The 15,730-nt window shown below is 35.7% G+C and overlaps 1 protein-coding gene across 2 annotated transcripts in view; it reads right to left on the bottom strand.

Moving 5' to 3' along the window:
- Positions 1-11,628, bottom strand: part of LOC111046234 (vacuolar protein sorting-associated protein 54) — a 66,720-nt gene extending 55,092 nt beyond the window's left edge. The window contains exons 1-2 of one of the 2 annotated variants that reach the window (XM_039428179.1): positions 11,207-11,306; positions 10,277-10,379 (exon numbers count right to left, since the gene is read on the bottom strand). In XM_039428179.1, the coding sequence (XP_039284113.1) occupies positions 10,277-10,290 (14 nt within the window). In that variant the 5' untranslated portion in view covers positions 10,291-10,379; positions 11,207-11,306. Of the gene's footprint in view, positions 1-10,276; positions 10,380-11,206 lie in introns of both variants that reach the window. The other variant, XM_039428177.1, reaches the window with a different exon arrangement.
- Positions 11,629-15,730: the final 4,102 nt, after the last annotated feature.

Below are 15,730 nucleotides of genomic sequence, written 5' to 3'. Positions count from 1 at the left end.
CTGATTTTCAATATATTGTTTGGATACATTAGAGAAATCTAGAGTCTAGAATAAATTTTTCATGCAAAATTTCCAATATCTTCCAATTGCCACAATTTAAATGAACAATTCAAAATCCCCCTGGATACGCCCAAAGGGATTTTGAATTATACAATTGAATTGTGGCAATCAGAAGATATTGTTGATTGAAAACTAAAATTTATTAAAATTGATTATTTTGTTGAAATTTTACTCGTTTTTGTAACTCAGAACACATTACTTATAGAAAGCTCCAAGTGATTTCATTTTATTCAGAATTTTATAATCTGAAAAAAGGCAAGAGCAAATTTAACTGTCCGACGACTGGATTTGGCGGAAGAAAGCTGAAAACTAGAAAATGAACCGAAAATACGAGGTGTTTGGGCCATTCTGTATCTAGCATAAGGAAATTTTGCATGCAAAAATTGCTTCTGGACTTCTCTCATTTGAACAATATATTGGAAAATCAGAGCTACAATATTATATTGAAAGCACACCCCCTTTTTCATGTCTATATTGACTGGACTAATATTGAACAGAACATTTTAGGTTCTGAAAAACATGTGTGTAATTTGATTTACTATCAATAATTTCGACATCAATAATACCTACACCAGATACAGAACTATACCTCAAATGGATATAAAGGTATTTCCACACATGCCGAACCAAAACTCGAACAGCGTAGCGAATCGTAAAATCCGCCCTGCAGCGAACATTAGCCATAAAAAAATGTTAATAATTTTAACACTCAGCTGTTTTATATTTAATTTTAATTTTATCCAATAAATTATATGTATGAGTAATTATGTTTATTTAATTATATTTTCAATGATATGTCATATTATAAAGAGTTTGTAATATGTTTTGAATATTCTAATTGGAAATAAATTAAATTGAAATTGAAACAACCGCCGCGCAGTTCTCCGAACCGTTCGTTGTCCCACTAGCCGCTCTTTTAACCGTACTTCACGCCGTTCGCCGAACGCTGAACTTTTCAGCTAATCAGAGCCCTGCTTTGATCAAAATTCGCCGTGCAGCTTGTGGTCCAATTTTGGCTATCCATCACAAGTGGAAAACATGTGAATACTTTCGCGAATATTTATTAATACAGTACAGGCCTCTTCTCAAAATCTATATTTTGAACAATTCATTGTTATGAATAATACATTTATAGGAATCGATGAATAATGTTTAATGCAAATAGAATAATTTTTGAAAAATTAATGATTGGATAAATTTCAATAATTAAAATATTGTTGATCAAGAGCTCAGTATCATGACAATTATTTCCTTTCAAAATTTATAATAATGTTATTTTTAAACTAATATTTAATTTCACCAACTAACCAATAAGTTGACTGGAATAGATTCTGTAATTTCAATATCCTATCTATTTTAATAAATACTACAGCATATACTAACTCACAAAAATTGACATCTTTATAAATATTTTCCACTTGTCATCGATTTTTGTTGGTAAGAACATTGATCATTTTTATTTCACGAAAAAGTGGGTAGAGTTGAATAATTTCCCCCAAAAGGTGTCTGGTTTGGTCTATGCTTTGGCAACTCAAAAAAACGTACCTACTTGGGTGGATAGGACCTTTTCAGGCTCACCGATCTATACTATAATAAAGTTAAGAGTTGGCTTATATTAGTACAGGGTAGGAAAATTATGTTTGACTCATCAACACGTCTGATCATCCTGAAATTTTGCATATAGATTCTTAATTAACTGAGGATGGTTATAGGCCTGTTTTAAATTCTTCAAATATTCATTAAATCAAGTTTTCAATTTGTCACGTTTTAAAATAGACTCTTGCAGAGCACAGGTTACCTGCTCGTCAATAATAAACTTTTGATCAAAGAATAAGGGAGTGTTATTTCCATCGATTTGCAATATTCAGAACAGTACTGAACTGTACTCTGCACGACCCTACACAGCGTTTTCGGCCAACTGTACAGTGCGACAGTCAGTCTATCAGTGACTTGACTTAATAACTTAAATGAGGAAGGGGCTGAAAAAATTATAATTGAATAAAAATATGATAGAGATTTACAATTTGTTGATTCAAATATAAACACATCAAAGAATGCGTTTTCGCATTGCGGGTACTAGTCCAGGCAGAAGTATGAATTTGAATGCTCAAAAAAGGGTACAGAAGAAAAATTTTGGAAGACAATTTTTGACCCCGCAGATCTGATAAGGGTAGTAAGGTTTTAAACATGTCAAAAGTCCCCATCCCTACCCACTGTGCTGAGGGGGTGGTGGTGTGATTCGAAGATACCATTTTTTGGTTTGCCGCAAATAGCTCGAAAGCTATAGATCTAACGGAGATGACTGTTCTATACAAAATTGAAGCTCACATAATTTTCTACAATATGCATCTTACAATATTTTTCTATATCTTCCACAGTTTACGGAATATCTGCTCTTGAAGGTGTGATATTTTTGAAAGAAACACGTTTGCTTCTATTTTTCTGCTATTTTAGCTCTTATAACTTCTTAAGAATCGATGGAAAAATTCATGTTAATTATGAGCTCATAGAGCAAATTCTCTTCAAATCGATGTATAATTCCACACTTTTACGCATTTCCCTACGACTTTTGCAGCAGCTTTATTATAAGTGTTGAATGTGAAATCTACAGTTTTGCAACAATAGACCAATTCACAAAGGAATTTGGAAGGAGTGTTTTGAACACAATTTTTGTCTTTGCAGCTTTGTTTGATATTAGTTAGGAGGAGAGCATATCAGAAGTCCCCATCCCTACCCCATTTGTTGAAGCTTTTGCTTCCACGCTTATATCTTGGCAACAATGCATTCAACCAAGATGACTGCTCTAAAATGGAGTTTGATAAATTCTCTACAATTCCTGCGTGGAAGCAAAAAGTTAAAGAATGTAACATTTAAATCACCCTCATCCCTTCAAAAAATGGGGTAGGGATGGGGACTTCTGATATGTTCTCCTCCTAACTAGTATCAAAGAAAGCTGCAAAGTCAAAAATTGTGTTCAAAACATGCCTTCCAAATTCCTTTGTGAATTGGTCTATTGTTGCAAAACTGTAGATTTCACATTCAACACTTATAATAAAGCTGCTGCAAAAGTCGTAGGGAAATGCGTAAAAGTGTGGAATTATACATCGATTTGAAGAGAATTTGCTCTATGAGCTCATAATTAACATGGATTTTTCCATCGATTCTTAAGAAGTTATAAGAGCTAAAATAGCAGAAAAATAGAAGCAAACGTGTTTCTTTCAAAAATATCACACCTTCAAGAGCAGATATCTCGAAAACTGTGGAAGTTATAGAAAACGTTGTAAGATGTGTAGCTCCGTGAGATGTATAGCTTTCGATTTATTTGCGAGAAACCAAAAAATGGTACCTTTGAACCACCCCCACCCTCTTAGCACAGGTAGTAGGGGTGGGGACTTTTGATAAGTTTACCACCTTACTACCCTAAACAGAACTGTGTGGTCAAAAATTGTCTTCCAAACCTTTCTAGAACCCTTCCTTGACTTGACTTTACATAATTAGAAACAAAAAAATTAAGCAGATGAAAACAGTTTATCCAATATGTTGTTTATTTGAATCGACCCTGATCAAAACCGGATAAGCAAGTTGGATAATATTAATTTTTCGTAATAAGTTATTGTAACTACTCTAAATAGTTTTGTTACCAAAAATATATTATAATATCCTAGAGTCTGTTTGATTGAATTCTCCAATTCGTTTTTATTTATTTAGTACCCATCGATTCAATGGATGATCAATTATTGATTCACAAGAATGTATGATCAAATAATATTCTAACCATGTTTAGAAAAAAATAAGTGATTGGAACATTATTATGTCTTGAAATTATTTCAGATATCATTGACACTACGGAAACAGATGATTTGAAGCCGAAATAAGTAAAATGAATCAACAGTACAGATGTTTCATTATTAAAATTTGAAAAGATTCACCACTTGACAGAATTGTTTGAATTCGCTGCACGGCGCGCTGCGCAGCGAAGTGCACGGTTCGCTGCGCTGTTCGAGGTTCGGTTCGGCATGGGTGGACATACCTTAATAATGAATATCGAAAGAAGCCTCCTCCTCTCGATAGAATCTATCAATACACGGCACCGATAAAACGCCGTAACGAGACACTATATTTATAGAACGCCACATCGATACACCAACCTGCATCATCCATCACTAATACACCACTCATCCACTGGCTAAATTTCAACTCTGTCCTTAATATACAATTAGCTAGTTGACCAAAGTGTAAAAACATTCCCGTATCTCGACAAAATTCCCGTACATTTCCCGCCCAAATAAAATTCACGTACAATTCCCGGATTTCCCGGTTTTCCCGCCGTGTGGACACCCTGTTACAGGACTTGTACTTGTAGCTTTTATGAAACAAGCCCCAGGGCTGAATTCTTCTCCAAGGTCCTTGAACGACTCCACCTTTACCAATGGGATACCATTTATATAGTAGACACCTGCATGAGTGGAGGACTGCTGAGTATAAATCATGAATTTACATTCGCATTTATTTTCGGTCCATTTTTATCACACCATCATGACAGATTATCAATATTCCTGCTGCAAATCATAGCAATCACTAATTGATGTCTTTGTATTGACGACGTCAATAGGAGTTTCATCCATGAAACTAAGGCTTGGCACACACCATTTAGTCAAGACAAGACAAGACATAATCAGACACAATACTTCACATAGTTGCTTATGACGCAACACACACTGATTAATCATTGCAATTAGACATGTCTTCATAAGCAGCTATGTGCAGTATTATGTCTGATGATGTCTTGTCTTGACTAACTGGTGTGTGCCTAGCCTTACAAGGCATTGAAATTCATGTACTGGCAACATTCATTGACAACACTCAACACCTCAACCAAAGACATCTAAACTGGGATGGCGTCCACCTAGATACACCTAGATTCTGCAATACTGGCCAAGAGGCTGATGGGCGCGCTTGATGCTGGAGAAGAGGTGGAGGATGACAGACAGCACCCAAACGGCAACACAGCCTCGCTCCCTTACCCAAACTAGGTAATACAATAACTTCAACACATCCAAGTCAATATCCAGTCATCACTACTGAACCAAAGCAACCAACTCAGAACCTGAACCAGTTCACACACAAAAAACCACATACACTCAAGATCATTTCATCTCAATATTCAAAGAGACCTCCAAAGTAAATAGACAAACTACAAATAGAACTCCACAATCTCACTCCTGATATAATTATTATGTCCGAACATGGCCTAAGACAAGAAGAGCTTCAACTCACAAACATCCCTGGCTATAGGCTATATACACTTATAGCATGCTTCTGTAGAACAGTATACATGGGGGTCGGGATAGCAATGTACAAAAGAAACGATAATTATAGTGTCTAATATTGATGAAATAGACCTAAATGAGTCATATCTACTTACAGGAAAAGCATTTGAGATCATTGTAGTAAAAGTTCAACTTGACTTTTCAACCTAATAATAATATGTTCATATAGATCACCGGACCCCCACACTTTAAAAGAATACATAACTAATATAGAACATATTCTGCTGAAATACTCAGCCAAACACCACAGATTAGTCATTCTTGGAGACACTAACATTAACATACTTAATAGCAAACACCAAATCTATAGAGAATAAAAAAAAAGATGCAAATCAAAGGCAAGGTAGAGAAGGCTGATAATAAATCAAAGGTGCTTTGGAGAATTATAAATGAGGAGAGGAGCAAACGAAATACAGGCAAGCGTGAGAACCTTCACTTTACAATAGATAACAGGGTAGTAGATAAACCATACTATGTTAGCAATATGCTAAATGCTTATTTAACACTAGCAGGTAACCCGTGCTTCGCAAGGGTCGAAAACTTGACATAACCTATTTTAAAACTTGACGTAATGAAATCCAGAAGAATTGAAAATAGGCCTATAGGAATCCTCGGTTGATTAAGAATTTATAAGCAGCATTTCAAGTAAATCAGTCCAGTAGTTCAGACGTGATGATGCGTCAAACATAATTTTCTTATCCTCTACACGTGTAAACGTGTTTAAGCCAGTGTTTTCCTCTATTATAGTATAGAAGATTATAGATAGATGGATATATCATCCATCTATCTATCATTTTCTAAAATATAACAAAGGAAATGAATGAGAATACATTTTGAAAGGTTTGAGATATCGATGTGCAGTTTTCACCATACCTTTTCTCTGGAAATCATGTATCATATGATCACCTTTCAATTAAAAAAAGAAGTTGGATTCAAAATGACGGAAAAAATTTGGGTGCGACAGAAACCCTGTTTTCATCATTCGAAAAGGATCCCCAATCATACCTATCTTCTAATTTCAATTTTAAGAGAAATGTTCTGCTTACAACAACAACAACTGAAAGCATGATAAATAATTGAGAATTTGACAAACTGAAAACTTGATGTAATCAAATATTGAAGAATTTGAAATAGTGAAAACACAAATTTGAAATTGTCAACCACTTTTTATTATTATAAATTATTATAATATATACAGAATTGTAATTATAATAATTTATAATAATAAAAAGTGGTTGACAATTTCAAATTTGTGTTTTCATTATGAAAAAGTACCACAACATCACTCACAACACAATCTAAAATAGGTTTATAACCATCCTCGGTTAAGCAAGAATCTATATGCACAATTTCAAGTTAATCAGTCCAGTAGTTCATACGTGATGATGCGTCAAACATAATTTTCCTATACTTTACACCTGTATACGTGTATAATCCAGTTCTTTCCTTTATTATAGTATAGAAGATAATAGATGGATGGATGATCATTGTTATTTTACTAAAAGATAGAATAAGTTTAATATTTTCCCTTTCAGAGGGAGTTTGACAACCCACAAAACTCATTTTTCATTTGAAGATATAACGAAAAGGTGCATAATATGACCTTATTTTTTTGCTCAGCTTGACAAAAAACCCCTGATTCCAATATTAAAATTTTCGACTGACTACAGTGAGTCAGTCATTCTATCAGGGCTTGAATAATTTTGAAATTTTAATTAAATAAAAATGATTAGAGAATAATTTCTTTATGTAAATAACAACACCTTTATTCAAAGACGTATCAACTGCATGCGTTTTCATATTGCCGATACAGCATTGATGAAACTGTAGACGTTTATTTAGCACTTTGTTTCAAAAAGCTGTTCTAGCTGAAAAATTAATAATGCATGCCGCGCGTAGGCCTAAACATTGCATCAGGAAAACGAAGTTTCAAAACAATGGGCCAGTTGCACGTACGTCGTCTGTTAAATATGGACATTAACGACAAATATGGACAGTAACAGCATTGATGAAACTGTAGACGTTTATTTAGCACTTTGTTTCAAAAAGCTGTTCTAGCTGAAAAATTAATAATGCATGCCGCGCGTAGGCCTAAACATTGCATCAGGAAAACGAAGTTTCAAAACTATGGGCCAGTTGCACGTACGTCGTCTGTTAAATATGGACATTAACGCCGATTAACAAATCAGCATTACTTTTACGGATTCATTTCTGTTCCACAAAGATCAGTTACTTTTTAATTCCGATTAAGTTTTCCGGTTAACTAACCAAGATTTTAACGGTTTCACAATCCGGCAACATTGCAATTCATCCGACAGTGATGTTATTAAAATTATTACTCTAAACAATTGGCAAAAAGTGAGGTTATGTTATTGAAGCAGTGACTATTCATTATGCATGCGCCATAAAAATGTTTTGTCTGTCGCCAGTGTCGTGCTATCTGCAAACAAAGAAGATCGAAAACTAACCTCAAAAATTAGAATCTAATTTTGAATGCTAATATCAGCTAAATGCTCTTTTCTATTTTATTAACGGATGAAATTCATTCATATATTCAGCTCATACTTTGAATTCTGTAGTTTTTTGAACAAAAACTAATTTTGGAAGACAGCTATCAGTAGGTACCTAATCGGCGTTAGTTGGATTTAATTCCCTGTGAATGGCCTGTTAATTTTTTTTATGTCGATTTGGCGTTATCGCTTGAAATTTCTTTTTTGTGCAACCAAAATGCATCAGTTAGCGTTAATTTCAATTAAAGTATGGCATTTTATCGCGTTGTACGTGCAACTGGGGGAAATTTTTTTCTAAACAGATTTTTTTGAGATAAATTTGATGCAGCTGTTTCACATACACCATATTATTAAACAGAGTTTGTAAAAATGAAAATATTTATTATTATCAAAACAATATTATTGAGGTTAAGTGGTATCGGGTAGAAAGCAATAATAGAAACAAATGTTCCTTTTTTAATTTCGACCATATGATTTGGTGATTCTTTTATGAAATCGTATGTACCATTAATGAAGTATGAACATTAATTCTTGAAGTATGAACATTAATATTAAAATTTGGGCTTCCAGGTGCATGAGATTGATATTTTTAGAATCTATGTTCAAAATTTGGAGATCTAAATTTAATCATTCCCGTTTTTCTGGTATGCTATCCACAAGTTTACATGTTTTGATGCAAACAAACGAACAAACACAACCCTACTCTCTCTTATTATATAGACAACATAAAAGTTAACTACTACTAATGAAACAAACAGTAACACAATAAAACATAATAGTTGCCCCAATACTCTGTGAATTAGAAAGACTGTCTAAAACGGGATTGGATCAACTTCTAAAAAAGCTAAAGTTCAATAACTCAGCAGGGTATGACACTATAACAGGCAAAATTCTGAAATTCTTTTGTGAAGAATTAGGAGTTCCACTGTTGGACATAACAAACTAATCTATTGAACAAGCGACCTTCCCAAAAATCTAAAAATAGCCAAAATATTCCCTAAATTAAAAGGAAGTGACAAGACAGACTTGAAAAATCATAGACCAATAGCCAATCTACCTGTAACGTCTGAAATATAAGAATGGGCTGTATACAATCAAATAATAACACATCTGGAGAGCAACAAATTATTGTCAGTGAGGCAACACGGATTTAGGAGAGGTCTGGACACAGATACAGCTATATCGGAGCTCTGCAATGACATCAGTAAAATGTGGGAGAACCAAAAAACCAGTATCAGGACTCTTTATTGTCCTACAAAGGGCATTCGACACCCTGGATTGGAGCACCCTGAAAAATAAACTAAAACAACTGAGAATAGACGGTAAGGCACTACATTGGATTGAACATTATCTTACAGATAGGAGGCAATACGTGCAAATTGACCACCAAAGCCATAATACAACCACCACTTATAAATCTTCTCTCCGGACAGTGACCAGAGGTGTACCTCAAGGATCTATCCTGGGACCACTATTATTCTTGGTATACATCAACGACTTGCCAAATCAACTTCAGAAAGATAAAAGATCAATCTTATTTGCAGATGACACAACAATATTAATCTTGTTGAAAAAAACACTTCAACTACAAATATAATATATTCAGCTCTGGAAGAAGCTACCACCATTTGCAACGAACTACATCTAACAATCTATAGAAAGAAAATAGTACACATAAAATTCACTTCCTCTAGCAATAGCATGTACAATGAGCAGATCAACAGCAAGATAACTACAGCTGACAGCACCAGATTTCTAGGCATAATAATCGATAACACTTAACTTGGCATCCCTACCTAGAAAGTTTATTGCCAAGATATTCATCTGCAGTTTTTGTCTTCCGCAGGATACGTAACATTTCGGATGAAGACACGGCTTTCGTTGAATACCATTCTCTCTTTTCCTCTCACCTGCGCTATGGCATTGCCGCCTGGGGGTCAGCCGTTCAAACAAGTTTAGAAAGAATATTAAGAATAAAAAAGAGCTTTGAGAAAAATAATAAGAGTGGACAGGAGAGAACACTACAAAGACCTTTTCAGAAAATACAGAATTCTTACAGTTATTTCACTTTACATTTTCGAATCCAGGCTAAAAAATCCAACCCCTTACTAGGACTAAACCGACACAATTACAATCTCAGAAACAACAAAGACAGCATTATTTGTATTGGACTTGGACCTGCCTTAACACAGACTGGAAAAATTCAGCAGATCACCTATGTATGCTGAGTCTTATCTATACAACCTGCTGCCTCTTAGCATGAAATCGGTCACTAACCTAGAGAAAGTTTGATAGTGCTTTGAAAGTCTACCTTACAGCTAGACCATACGAATTCAATGAGAACCACACATATGTACATATGAGATAGGAACTCACCGCAAACCCCCCATGGAGGAGAAGATGGATGACGACTCCCGCAGTCCTATGACTGTCGGCGAGGACCAAGAAAGTATCAAAAGTAAGTACAATTTTACATCACCTGCATACAGAAGGCAGAAAAATTTACTTACGGTTAATCAATAAACAGAAGAAACAGGAGTGGTCTGAGGTTATAGTCCTGAGGAACCACTGTTGTGCACTTAAAATATTCTAATTTGAAATTGTGAATCTTGTATTCTTGCCTCAAGATAACTCTGTAGAAGATTAACCATTGTTACACAAACACTTTGAGTTTCCTTATGAGAAGTCTATGATTTATGGTGTCAAACGCTTTTGATAGATATGTGAAAATAGCATCTATACGAAACCCATGATCCAAAATTTGTGAAAAGCCACTACTAAAAACTATAAAAAAGAACACAGTTTAGCGACCAGGCAGAAATCCATGTTACTCAGGTGCAATAATCCCTCTGACCCTGCTTATAATCAAATTATATTACTTTAACATTTTTGAAAAACAATTCAAAATGAATATTGGTCTGTAGTTTTGAATATTATTCCTATTCCTAGAGCAACTCTTATGAGTAGAGTTCTATACTATCTTGATTTTAATATCAATAGTTCTAGTAAACCTGGGATGTACTATTCAAATACATGTCTGGACTTTGCTTTGTGAAATTATATAATAGATTGTTGTTTCAAAAATAGCAGTTGGGTCATATTTTGTTAACAGTACCTAATTTTGATGGTTTTATTGAGTCAATAAATTGATTCAATCCGAGGAAAATCATGAAAGCTTATAATAGTTAGTTAGGTACTATTCATTCAATCAAAAATGGTTGACTTACTAATCAAGCGTAGAATCTTTCAAATGTTTTCTTAAAGGAGAAAAAATAAAAATGTTTTAGCAATAGAATGAATACGTACTTGACAAAGTCCGGCAGTTGATTGAAAGATGAAGATGGACAATATGCACAAATCAAATTAGTTTTTTGTACAAAGTATTTACCAGCACCATCATCAACACTTATACTAGCCATTATTACAGTTTGCTTCTCTACAATATCTATTTATATGATCAAAATATTCATTTGAAATAAAATAAACAGTAATAACCGCATACATTGCCAAGTATTAACAAAAACATCTGTTATCATTATTTACAGTATTTTTTATATGTTGATCATGATTAATGGAAATACTCAATGAGTACTCATAATATCTTGCGTCTACTAATTACATAATTATACTTCAATTATACAGCAAAGTAAAACTGTCTCAAAGTTAATCTCTGGTAGTATAACCTATTTTCCAATGTCAATATCGCCTTTCTTTGAGATTCTTGATTCACTTTTTATTTGCACGTAACAAATCAGCTGATAAGATGACAAATATTCAAATCTGCCAACCTTACCTTAAAATATTGAAATAAAAATGGAATTGACAAAGATCATATATTCAATCAACAGAATAAGAATAAGTAAGCATTTTAAATTTTATTGTTAGTGAGGAAAAATATATATGAATGATCTTAGCGAGAGAGAAAACGCAAATAGACCAAACATAGCCAGCTTGACCAACATAACGGTTTAAAACTTCTACTGATCATGTTTTAGGTTATGTTTAACGGAATTGTATGTAAGAAGATTAGGTTATGTTTTATCAACAAACTGAACAGTCAGATTAACAAAGTACAGTAGATACAAAATTATTCATAACTTGGTAGGTTTATTCTTATAAATGAATCCTTCTTTAGCAGAAGACTAATCGAACACAAATACATAATATTGATGAATTCGTTTAAAACAGAAAGTTGAACCGGTTAATAGTATGATTAGGCTATTCATAGATGTAAGAGGTAAGATTAAAATAATATTGCCTAGACTCTATTTTTTTCTATTGTAATTTTACTGCAATCTAACACTTTGGTTAATGAACAGTTCAATTCTAGCTTAAATTAATATGTAAAAGTTTGACATTAAAGGGGTATATCACTCCTTTACAGTCTAAGTGAGCAATGCCCATGCACTGTTTCTTTCAGAATCACTCTTACTACATTTTAACAAGATCTGTAGGCTTCTTCCTTTTCAGTCTTCTCCCTGTATTAGAGTTGTCAATGAGGTGTAGAGCTTCGATGTTCTGATGATTATGTAGAGTCTCTTTATGGTTTCTGGCAGCCTTTGTAATCATGACATCGACTTCTTCCTTCTGCAGGTCCCTGTAGAGATCCGAGTTTCTGACAAAGTATGGAGCATTGACAGCATTCCTCAAAACCTTTTTCTGGAATTTCTGGATGGTGTTGATGTTACTTTTTCTTGCACAGCCCCACAGCTGAATGCCATACAACCACACAGGCCGAAGAATTTGTCTATACAATAGTAATTTATTGTAGGTTGAAAGGCTTGAATTTCTCCCCAATAACAAGTACATTTTTGAGTATTTGAAATCTAGTTCTTCTTTCTTTTTTTTTTGATGTGTGACTTCCATTGTAGTTTTGCATCTAGAGTCATTCCAAGATACTTAGCCTCATTTGCAAACGGAACTTCTTTGTTGTTTAATCTTATTGGGATGTACACATGTCTTTGGCAAGGTGATTGAGGCAGTGATAAAGCCTCAGCTGGAGGCTTTCTTCGAGGAGAATGGCCTGTTCTCCAACATGCAGTTTGGCTTCCGAGTTGGGAGATCAACAGTGGGTGCAGTTGACTATGTGACTGAGCGGATTGATGCTGCCTTCGAGGATGGTGAGTCTCTTGCTCTGGATCTGTGTGATCTGAGCCGAGCTTTTGACTGTGTGGACCATCACATTCTACTTAGAAAGCTCAGTTTCTACGGTCTAAGGGACTCGGCCCTTTCAATTTTGGGCTCATACCTTTCTGGAAGGACTCAGCTTGTCTCCCTCTGTGGTGCAAACTCCCAGACCTTTCCGGTGGCTTTTGGTGTTCCTCAGGGATCGGTGCTGGGGTCTACACTGTTCCTTGTCATGATAAATGACCTCGACGACAATGGTTCTTCTCTGATGTTTGCGGATGATGCATCACTTCTGTCATTGGGTGCTGAGCTTGAGCGGATTTTGGAGGCGTCTGCAGAGCATCTTTGATCTGCCACTTCATGGTTCCTGGCTAATCGATTTCAGCTGAATGAGGACAAGACCCAAAGGCTCATATGCAGCTTGTCACGAGAACTGCATGACCCTCAGAATCCAGTAAAGCTGCTGGGTTTGTCTTGGATTGCAAACTCAGCTGGAACAGTCATTTACAGCAGGTAACGAGCCGACTCTCCCACATTTGCTTCCTGCTGCTCAGGATGAGGGGCCTGGTGATAGAGAGGTAACTCTTAATGATGTATCACGCTCTTCCATTGCCACATCACTTATGGAATGCTCCTGTGGGGTCATTCGACAGGGGCTGCTGATGTTGTGAGGCTGCAAAAGAGAGCTTTAAGAATTATAGCAGGCAGCGACCATCTTGCCCACTGTAAGCCTTGGTATACTGACTGTCTTCAGCCATTACATCCTCCTGTGCTTGGTGTATGTAAAGAAGATGATACAGCATACTCTAGCTGCCCGTAGTGACATCCACCACCACAACACCAGGCGCAGTGAGCTGTTGGATATCCCCAGGAGACGCCTTCACCGATCACAGGCCAGTTACAGGATTTCAGCCCTGAAATTCTACAACAAGCTGCCTAATAGCGTGAAGCAAGTGGATGAGGCCGCCTTCAGGAGAACCGTCTGGAAGCTACTGTGTGCAAAGGCATACTACAGTGTGAACGAATTCATGGGTGATAATTTGAAATTTTATTGAGAGCATGAGCACTGGTTCACTGCCATCTGAACTGTAACAGTTTTTTTTTTCATGTGTTTGTACGTGTTTTGATTTTTTGATGCCATCGATCTCACAATTGTGGGTAATGGATGAAGCTGAATGTATTAAAGGTATGTAATGCCCATTTGTGAAGACAACATGTGTGGACTTGCTTTCATTCAACTTAATCCGCCCAGTTCTAGTCTTCTTGCGCTTTACTTGTAGCTTCCTCATTAGTTTCTCCAACTGCTAAGACAGCTGTGTCATCTGCAAAGGCTGCAATAGTGTCATTTTCTGGCACAGGAAGATCGCTGGAGTAGAGCAGGTACAGAGTAGGGCCCAATATACTTCCTTGAGGTACTCCAGCTTTAATTGGTGTTAGTCCTGAGTAGGTATCACCTTGTTTCACTCTAAAGAATCTGTCTGATGGGTAAGATTTTAGCAATGAGGCATATTGCTGAGGTAAAACTTTTTGTAGTTTCTTAATTAGACCTACATGCCACACTTTATCAAATGCCTGAGCGACGTCTAAAAAGATAGCAGCACAATATGTTTTTCCTTCTAGAGTCTTCTCAATTACATGAGTAATTCTATGGACTTGCTGAACTGTTGAATGTTTTCCTCTAAATCCAAACTGATGATCAGGAATCAAGTTGTCCACTCTCTATCACATTATTCAATCTGGAGAGCAAAACTTTTTCGAAGATCTTGGCCATTATGTGTAATAGAGATATGGGTCTATTAGATGATGCCTCATGTGGTGGTTTACCTGCCTTGGGGACCATGATGACTTCAGCTACCTTCCATGACAGTGGCACATACTTCATGCTCAAAGCTGCATTTATGAGAACTGTGAGTTTTTTCAAAGCTCTATGTGGTAGGTTTTTCAGAACTTTACCAGTAATGAGATCATATCCTGGAGCTTTCTTACAACTGGTTGTCTTGATGATACTCATCATCTCATTTGTTGTTAAGGCTGGAATCTCTCTCATATCCTATGATATTCCCATCTCATCATCTTCTACACCACCTTGGAATTGATGAGGTTGAAAGACACTTTCCAGGTATTCTGCAAAACGTTCAGCTTTCTATATTTCAGCTATTCAGCTTTCTTATTCCTTGCCCACTACCATTAATTTTTTTGATTGGTGTTTCTTGAACTGAGGGTTTTTTCAAGTTCTTTGTAGCTTTCCAGAGTGAATAATCTTCTTAATCGTAATCTTCTTATCTGTAGCAAGGTTTCTGAGATATTCACTGATCATATCATTCTTATAGCTACTGATACATTCCTTCAGTTTCTTAGCTAGAGAATTCAAATGAGTTTTATCCACTGGTGCTATTGTTCTCTGCCACTTTTTCCTCGCTTCTTCCCTCTTCTCATAGATAAGTTCCAATATGTGATGTGGATAATGTGAACCAGAAGATCTTGTTCTCTGTGTTGAATGTGGAGTGCTGTCCCAGGCTGCTTCTTGGATGTCCCTTGTGAACTTTTCAACCTCAGAATCCAACTGATCACAGCTTGTATTTTCTAGCTCAAAATCTATTTTTACACACAATAATTCTTGGAATGCTGACCAGTCTGTTTGCCTATTAACTAGCCTCAAATTACATTTTTTCATCACCATGGTTTCACCCACATTGAGGATCA

The sequence above is a fragment of the Nilaparvata lugens genome, chromosome 5 (genome assembly GCF_014356525.2).
Source record: "Nilaparvata lugens isolate BPH chromosome 5, ASM1435652v1, whole genome shotgun sequence".
Classification (NCBI taxonomy): domain Eukaryota; kingdom Metazoa; phylum Arthropoda; class Insecta; order Hemiptera; family Delphacidae; genus Nilaparvata; species Nilaparvata lugens.
Note: the sequence above shows the minus strand (reverse complement) of the source record. Positions and strands in the feature narration are given on the sequence as shown.